The sequence below is a fragment of the Leucopleurus acutus genome (genome assembly GCF_964270905.1).
Source record: "Leucopleurus acutus genome assembly, chromosome: 5".
In the NCBI taxonomy this organism is placed as follows: domain Eukaryota; kingdom Metazoa; phylum Chordata; class Mammalia; order Artiodactyla; family Delphinidae; genus Leucopleurus; species Leucopleurus acutus.
In genome coordinates, this window is record NC_139147.1 from 117,056,539 (window position 1) to 117,065,668 (window position 9,130).

General features: G+C 50.0%; 1 protein-coding gene across 1 annotated transcript; it reads right to left on the reverse strand.

Moving 5' to 3' along the window:
* Positions 1-2,870: 2,870 nt before the first annotated feature.
* Positions 2,871-6,327, reverse strand: ZIC1 (Zic family member 1; the record flags this gene model as incomplete). Its single annotated transcript, XM_082839131.1, has 3 exons — positions 2,871-3,068; positions 3,749-3,912; positions 5,346-6,327. 3 exons carry the CDS (start codon positions 6,325-6,327, stop codon positions 2,871-2,873), a joined length of 1,344 nt encoding a protein of 447 aa, XP_082695257.1.
* Positions 6,328-9,130: the final 2,803 nt, after the last annotated feature.

Here is a 9,130-nt window from a genome sequence, read left to right on the forward strand (position 1 = left end):
TATTATACTATGTTATTAAAGTTTAAAAAGGCATCAGGTACATAACAAATAATGAGGCATTTATATTTGAAGTAAACTGCTTTCAGGAATGGTCAAAGGAAAAATACATTCATTGACTATCTTCCTAAATACACTAACAAAGTTATAAAAGTACTGTTGTTATTATTATTATACTTATATCAGACTCCCAGACATTCTAATCTCTAAAGGAAAGGGAAGGATTATTAATTGAGGTGTTTACCTTTCTTTATCCTAGAGAGATGAGCTATTTTCTATGTTTATTAATTATTGGCGCTAATGTCTGGAATCACTTCAACTACTATGCTGTTAGTTAATTTTAAACCTCCAGAGCCAACTGGGGCCAGCTTATAGTCTCACAGATTTTCGGAACCAGCAACAATTTCTGCTTAGGTGTTCAACTTCCTTAAATCTCACCAAACCTTGCAAGGTGGCGCTCTTTTCATGAAAGGTTGATCTTTACTCTTATAGATCACAAAAACAATTTTTTAAAAGTTAAACACCACTGTCTCTAGTTTTTGATGTGCTACAGAAAGTGTAGCAAATCCCCTCCTTACCTAGTAAAACTTTGCTGCCTAAAAGTGACAAATACAAATAGCAAGCAATGAAAGGACGAGTCAAAAAAATTTTAAGTGAATTTAACATTTTGATTTTGTAATTGGTCAATGGTACACTTCGAAACAGATATGAGTATCTTAAGGGGTTCTCATACTCTTGAGGGTTTTTCCCTCTTGCTTTCCTTCTCAGAGTCACACATAACATTGTGTATTAAAGATGCAAGTCTCGGTTCCTACTTGCCTACAGTGAGGTCAGTTTCCGTCTTGTGCTCTGACACATCAGCACCCTTGCAACTACAGCCAAGGCCCTGATTTGTGATCTCCGGCTACGCTGTCTGCTTAATGGGGCGATCATGCAAGCTACAACCAGAGACAAAGAAGCTCACGTTCCTACCAGCGCAGCTAACTTCGGGGGAGCAGCATAGCTTGCAAATCTATCAAACTAAACTGCAAGAAAGACAATCTGATTTAGAGAAAAGGCGTTCTGCTACAGTCATTAAGCACAAGTAATTTAGATTTTTTATATTGTCTTCTCATTTACAAATTTACTGTATCAACGCCAGCCAATGGAACGAATTTCTTAAGTAAATGAGAAATAAATAAAAGAGATAGATAATCAAATTACATAAAATAATTCTCTTCTCTATATGTATTTTTGAGAGAACTAATAACTGGCAAAATTATAGGAATAATAACGTATCACAGGAAGTAATTAATTTAAATTAGCATCACGTTTGAAGAAATATAAGTAAAATGCTTTATGGAGGTTTACTTTCGTACAAAGAAGGAAGGCCTGGAAAAGCATGCATCGACATCCAGAAAATTAATTATGGCCATAAATGGTTTAATTGAAGACAGCAATTTAAAATATGATATTGTAAATCTGCAACTTGGTTTCAACTCGGGGAATTTAATTTGGGGGACAGCAGAACCCTTGGCTGCAAGTTCATTTGCAAAGCTGCAGAGCGAGTCCTTGAGCTTCTGACAATTCACCTACATTAATATTGATGTCGCCTGCGCAATCTATTTCTGTTATTTTTATGGTTGTTATTCTATGTCTGCAAAGGTCATTTAAATTATACTGCGGCCGAAAATTTGTTTCATAAATTTTGATATAAATACTAATTACACCCTCTCGGAGAGCCAGCAGGGTAGCGTTCATTTATCACGTTTATATGACCTGCGATGACAGAAAGGGAAGACTGGTGAGCTTTTCCCAAGACCCACTAAGGCTGGCAGAAGAGGCAGCAGGTTGCTGGGGATGAAGAAGAAATTCCTACCACAATCACTGAGATTTAAGAATCTTTAATAACGTACGAAAGGTTACCAAACAGTTCTGGAAACTAAAGTGTACATACGAGTTCTTCTAGCCATAAATATTGAATAGCTGTAACATGAATAAACCAGCCCTTTACATGCGGATAAATATGGAAACTAGGAATTATATACATTATGTGGTTGTATCTTTTGCCAAAAGCAACGGACAGTTATAGTTTATATCTTCTTTTAATATCACTTTACATAAACAAATGGAACAGTTTGACACGCAGATCCAGGCTCGTACTATACGAATTCTTGACAGGACGTGAAAACAACATTTTACTGCACTAAAGTACTTAGACTTTGGGAGGAAATGTTTGCACTTTATACAAAAAAAGCACATTAATACCAATAATATTCTGTTAGATCGACGTGGAGACTGTAATCGTACAAAGTAATTCACATTTTGGTACACATTTACTAGAACATTCTTGCCATTCAGTACAAACAGTTGGCTTTCGGCCGCCCACCCCTCCCCCCTCCGCCCTCCCCCCAGCCCCTCCCCCCTCCCCCAATGCAAAGACCACAACGCCACGATCCCACCCCACCCCCCCGTTCCAACCAAGATATAACTATATACAGAATCCAACAGTACAGTTTTAAGCTAATAATTCTGTATTTACAAGAATGCAAAGAAGAAAGAAAAAAAAAAGCCGACTCCCAGAGAGCCTTTTCAGATTCCCAGGAGAAACTGGCCCTCGGGGTTGGCGGCATTTGGTCAGGCGACCGCCTTCTCCTCCACCCCCCTCCCACCCCTTGGCTACCAAGCCTTTGCCAAACTAAGAAAAAAAAAATGTAAAGGTTTGGTGCTTCTCTCTTACTCGGTCCTGGGTCTATCGGCAGGTTTAGAAAAAATAGGATTAGGGGGTGGGGAGGGGACTCTTTTGATGCTCAGGGCTCTTTCAGTAATATTTTGTATGTGTGTGTGTGCTCAGTCTCTTAAATAGGGTTTTGTTCGGTGTTTTGTTTCTGATTTTAAACGTACCATTCGTTAAAATTGGAAGAGAGCGCGCTGTGGCCGGCTGTGTGGTGGACCGCGGAGGAGGAGGGCGACAGGGAGCTGGTGGTCGGGTTGTCTGTGGAGGGAGACACGATGGTGGGCGGCGTGGAGGACTCATAGCCCGAGCTGGCGGCCGGCGAAGGTTGAGAGCCCTGCGAGGAGGATTCGTGGACCTGCGGGAATAAAGTCGCGTTTTTACGGAGATAAAGACCCGCCGCGGCGGCCGCCTGGGGGGATGAAGGCCGCGCGCTGCCTCCCCCAGGAGCCCTGGATCCCCTTGAACTCCAGGGAGGCCGGACCCGCGGGACTTGGGCTTGGTTGCCCCGCCTCGGCCCTGCAGAGACTGGGCTCTGCGAAGGGACAGTGCCCCGGGGACTCAACAAAAGAAAATATCTAGGGAGGGGGAGGCTGGATGTGAGGCCAGAGCCTGAGATGGTCCTCACGGCAGCCACTGAACGTTGCTTGCTCAGGGTTAGGGGAGCCAGCGCTCAGGACGGCGTACAAGACCCCAACTCCCTGCCCAACGCTGCCAGCCAAGCCGCCATGGCCGCAGCTTCGTCAGCATCATCCCGCTTGGGCTGTCCTGGCTCCCCGTCAGTCGCGGCCTCTGCTAGAGTGCTCACTTCTTTTGATTTTTATTATTAAACAGTAAATTTAGAACGGTCTTGGGTGGCCCCATCTCCTCTCCCAGCCCCCGCCCTCTCTGCCCAGCCCCAGTCAGCAGAGAGGAATCGTTGCCTTTCCGCCTCTGCCGGCTCCTGCCACCGCCCGGCTGCCACTCGCCGCCCGACCCCGGCCGAAGAGCTGAGCGGGCTCTTGGCTCCAAGGCGGGCGGCGAGAGCGCGGCGATTACCTTCATGTGTTTGCGCAACGAGCTGGGGTGCGTGTAGGATTTGTCGCACATCTTGCAAAGATAGGGCTTGTCACTCGTGTGCACGTGCATGTGCTTCTTGCGATCGCTGCTATTGGCGAAGCGTCGGTCGCAGCCCTCGAACTCGCACTTGAAGGGCTTCTCCCCTGGTGCGAAAGGCAAGACAGAGACAGGTCTGGTTAGAACAAACCCCGCGGCTCTTTTCTAAAAATTAAACAAAAGGAAAAAATAAAAACAAAAATTAAAAAGGCAGCGGCCCAGGGTTAACACTTTGCAAGCTCAAAACCGGGATCTTTAACAAAGTCATATATCTGTATTGGAATTTTAAACATCTGAACTATTTTAACCCTTAATCCAATTAGATCCAGATTTTATTATTTTATTATTATTATTGTTATTAGTGGTCGTGGTAGTTTTTTAGATCCCAGAGTAGCAGCAGGTCTGGCTGCTGGTTTTTAGGCCCGGGGCTATACAGACGACTTCAGGCAGCTTCTACCTAGCTCTAGGTTTCTAATTTTCACATTCCGGGCCGATTCTCCTGCTGTTTTGCTCTTCTCTCCTCCCCTTACCCCCTCCCCGACGCTCCGCACCCCTCTCGTCGCCGCCCCCACCCCACCCCACCCCTATACACACTCACGTTTTATAGGATAATCCGGGCCGAGAGCTCGGCGCCGCAAATTCTTCCCTGGCTCCGGCGTAAAACGCCAAGTTCCAAACGCAGTACTCAGAAATCACCCGGGCAAACCAGGACAGGGAAGCAGACCGGATTCCCGGCCTTGTTGGCCCAAGAGGCCCAGAATGGCCTGCCCGACCCACACTAGAGCCCTGAGCTCGCCGCGAACTTTTCTTTTAACTGCGCCCGACCGGTCTATTTATTTTTAAAGGCCAACTCAGGGCATTCGGTGTTTCGAGAAGTCCTCACAGAATCTAATTGACAAAGCGGACTTCTCCGCCTTCTGCTGACTTCCCCGACTCCTCAAGCCTGCTCACAAACAAGTCACTACTAAAATCGGGGCTCTTTAAATATGCATAAGCCCCCTCAGGCCCGATTGACTTCCTTTCACCATCGCCACCCCCTCTTTCTGTCTCTATTTTTGTTTCTTTCTGGGCCCCTTCATCCGATCTCCTCCAATTTCCTCAGCTCCTTCCTTTGGCAAAGTCCTCACTAAGGTGCGTGAAGAGGGGATGTTGGCCGAAAGCAAATGTTTAGATTCGCCTGCAGCTGGAGCGGCTGGCGCCTCCGCTGCCGCCGCCGCCGGGAGCCGGCCACCTCTCCCGGCTTCGCGCGCACCCAGGGCTCCGCAAAACAGGGTTTGTCTCTCAGCTCTCCCCGCCTTTTTTTAGTTCTCTTTTAAAAATCTATAACCCTAGATCCCTCTAATCCGATCCTCTCTGTACTTTACCAGAATTTCAAGCTTCAAACTAAAAACCAGCACACATTTTCGCTGTCTGCCTGCTGGAATCTGACTTCCAGACCCAACCGAGGCCGGGTTTGTGCGCCCCCGCCGCTGACTTTTGGATTTCGGGTCCCAGGCCTGGGATAGGGAACGAGGGGTGTCAAGGACAGCCGTTTCCGTACCTGTGTGCGTCCTTTTGTGGATCTTTAAGTTCTCAGAACGGGCGAAGACCTTGCCGCAGCCAGGGAAGGGGCAGGGGAAGGGCTTCTCGCCCGTGTGCACGCGGATGTGGTTGACCAGTTTGTATTTGGCTTTGAAGGGCTTGCCCTCGCGCGGACACTCCTCCCAGAAGCAGATGTGGTTACTCTGCTCGGGTCCGCCGACGTGCTCCACTGTGACGTGCGTGACCAGCTCGTGCATGGTGCTGAAAGTTTTGTTGCACGACTTTTTGGGGTTGGCCAGCTGCTCGGGCTCGATCCACTTGCAGATGAGCTCCTGTTTGATGGGCTGGCGCATATAGCGGAAGAAGGCGCCGGCGCCGTGATGCGCGGCCATGTTCACGTTCATGGGCCCGTAGCCGTGCAGCTGCGGCGCGGCATAGTGCTCTGAACGCGGACTGGTCACCTGGCCATACTGCTCGGGCCGCGGGTACATGTCCCCCGAGAAGCCAAGCCTCATCTGCCCGTTGACCACGTTGGGCGATGCATGGCCCGCCGCCTGCTCGTGAAGGCCGGGGAAGAGGAGGTGGCCCGCGGCGTCCGTGTGGCCGTGTGGGCCCCCGAAGCCCCCAGCTGAAGCAGCGAACAGACTGTGCTGCGCGCTGGCTGCAGCCGCCGCGTCGCCAAAGCCCCGGTTGCGGAACAGAAAGTCCCGCGTGGAGTTGAAGGCTGCGCTCGAATAGGAGCCGACGTGGCCCGGATGGTGGTGATGTCCCAGGGCCGCCGCAGCCGCGTAGCCGGGAGCCTGAGACGTGAAGGCCGTCTGGCCCGCGGAGGCCAGCTCGTGCGAGCTGGGGTTGAGCTTGAAGGCACCCATGCCGTCGGCGAACGGGTTGATGCCCAGGCCCACGTCGCGCTCGGCCACGTCGCCCGCCGAGTGGTGGCGGGACGCGCCAAAGGTGGTCACGCCGATCGCGGGGTACTGGGGGCCGGCGTCCAGGAGCATCGTGGCTGCTCGGGGCGAGCCCCGGCCTCCCCCGGCCCCCCCACCCTCGCCCGCCGAGGAGGGAAAATTAGGAGGAGGAGGAGGAGGAGGTAGTGGAGGAGGAGGAACGGGAGGCGGAGGAAGAGGAGGAAGAAGAAGAGGAGGGAGGAGGAGTCGACCCACCTCGCGAAGTCCTAGCCTGCAGGCAGCGGCGCGGCGCGCCGGGGCGCCCGCCCGGCCAAGCGCGGGGAAGCCTGACTGCTGCGGGCCGCGAGCAAGGCGGGCTCCGGCGCCCGCCGAGCAGACCCTGCCGGCCCGGCTAGCACTTTGTCGCCGCTCAGTCTCTGCCGAGAGGACCCCGCGTCAAGGCTGCCCAGGGAAAGGCATGGAGCATCTCAGCTCCCCAAAAAAACTTCCTCCCGGATTTGTAGCATAGAGGAATGTGAGCGCCGGAGCAGCGACTGCTAGCCCTCTCTCCGCCTCGCGCCGTACGCCCCTCCTCACTTCTCTACTAGCCCCTCGCCCTTTCTTTTCTCTCTCTCTCTCTCTCTCTCCTTTCTCTCAGGCTCGCCTCCTCGCTCCTTCACTCTCCTTTTTCCCCCTCTGCTTTTTGCAAAAAAAAAAAAAAAAAAAAAAAAGGGGGGGGGTGGAGGGGGAGAAAAAAAAGAAAGAAAGAAAAAGCCAAAGAAAAGGCGCAAATCATGCACAATATTGTCTTTTGCGGTTTATCTTCCTGGGGAGAAACTTTCACCTCCTCAGCCGGGCGGTGAGCGCGAGACTGATAGCAGCAATCATTCCTGCAGATAAATGAATTGAAAGGACGACACCGTCCCCCCCTTGATGAATGGGAGCAGGGGGAGGCGTCACGTGCTGCCGACGCGGGCGCCCATTGGTGTGCCCGCGCTCCCCCCGCCCGCAGCCGCCGCGCCAACGGAGGGCGCGCCGAGGCGCCGCGCGCCTTTCATTGGCCCGCCCGCCTCATCAATCCCAGGTATTGTAAAGCGCTTGACATCCCCTTTTGACAAACAGGGCTGCCAGGAGTAGCAACTTTTTTTTTAGCCAAATTTTTCCCCTCTTCTCATGGAAAAAAAATTTGCCACGATTTCTTTTCCTTTTCGCAGTCATATACATTCTCTCTCCTCTTTATCCGTATCCCTCTCCCTTTCCCTCTCCATCTCTCTTTCTCTATCTTGTCCTTCTTCAGACCTGCTCTTAGCTGAGCGATTAGCGACTTCGGGCGTCTCCGAGAACAGGAGGCGGGGATGGGGCTGGTAAACACAGCTAAGGCACTTCCAGAATGTCCCGATTCAGCAACTTTCTTTTCTTTCTTTCCCCCTGTCCCCGCCTTGAAGGGCAGCAAAGGAGGCTTTTGTTATTTGCTCCGTTTGAAGTTCGCTTCCCTCTTGCTTCGTCCCCCTCCTGTTTATAATTTAAGATCTCGGGAGCACACAGGAACACACCACTTTCTCTTTACCAGAAATGTGATTTCTGAGGATAACCGGTTGCCTCGATTTTCTCACTGTTATCAAATCAATCAGACTTCCTGCTCCCTCCTCCCCCAAAAAAATAAGCACAGGTGGATGAGAGCTCCAACTTTCCAGGTTCAGGATTTTTTGTTTTTGTGTGTGGGTTTTTTTTTTTTTAGCAAATTGAAAACATTGTTGCTGATTTTTATTTTTTTTCCTTTCCTGTGTTATTCTCTTCTTTTCTCCCTTTTCCCTAGTCTCCCGTGTCTGCCCCCACTAACCCCTCTCTCTGCACTCCTGTTCCCAACCCTGGCCCCTTTCATTCAGGTAAAACTGTAAATTTCCCAACACGCCATTGTTCTTCAGGACTGCCCAAAGCTCCCTAGAAATCCCCGAATACTTTTTTTGGTATTTAAATCTGCGATAGATAGGACCAATGTAAATTTTGTGACATTCAAACCTTTTCTAGTTCACAAATCAGTCACCCTTGTCACAGTTATTGAAATTCCGTAACTCACCACACCAGGACGGTGGAAAAAGCGGGCGCGGTCTTTGTTGCCGACCAGGCTTTTGATCGCCAGAGAAAATTTACTTACCTTCAGATGAGTGAGCAGAAAAAGAAATAACACTCCCTTTGATTTAGTTAGGAAAATGCAGACATTTGGATTCAGTGCAAACATACAACACTCGCTTGTTTTCGCGATGCGGCCCTCGATTAACCTGTCTTTGCCCAGCGCAAAGTCTATTCAACAACTGCGCGTAGTTGCTTTTTGTCCCGTCCACAAAGAGCCATTGACTATATATTAAAATGATTGTTGAAAGGTAGAGGAGTATGGCACTTAAAAGCAGGAAAAAAAATCCCTGTGACTCAATCAATTAAGGCGAGCAACATTTATGCATTTCAAAAAATGCATGAGGATGCGGGGGGTTGGGGGATGAAGGTTGCATTTCTCCGCAGCTCTGTTTAAAACCCAGCAGCCCAGGCCGAGGGTTTAGCTGAAGCGTCTGCATATTCATTAGGTCTAATTATTTTCTAGTAAGGAAAACACAAAAAGCCAAGAGTCGGAATCCTTCAATTTGCCCTTTGTTTCTAACTTCATTTGGCTTCTTTGCAGCTGAATCACAGCCCTAAACTCTTTTCTCAGACAAAGAGAACTCAACTCATCCTTTCACAGGCGGCCCCGTTAGGAAACTCACCAGTGCCTGGGCGAGAGGAAAATGAAAATGAACATTTTTTGCCCAGTCGCCTGTTCGGGCTGCACAGGCTGGAAGAAGGCAGGGTCAGCGTCGGCCTGTCCTCCTTTCTGGTTTTCTGGTCTTTTCATCGACTAGATTCTCGCTTGGGGCTGACGAGCTGA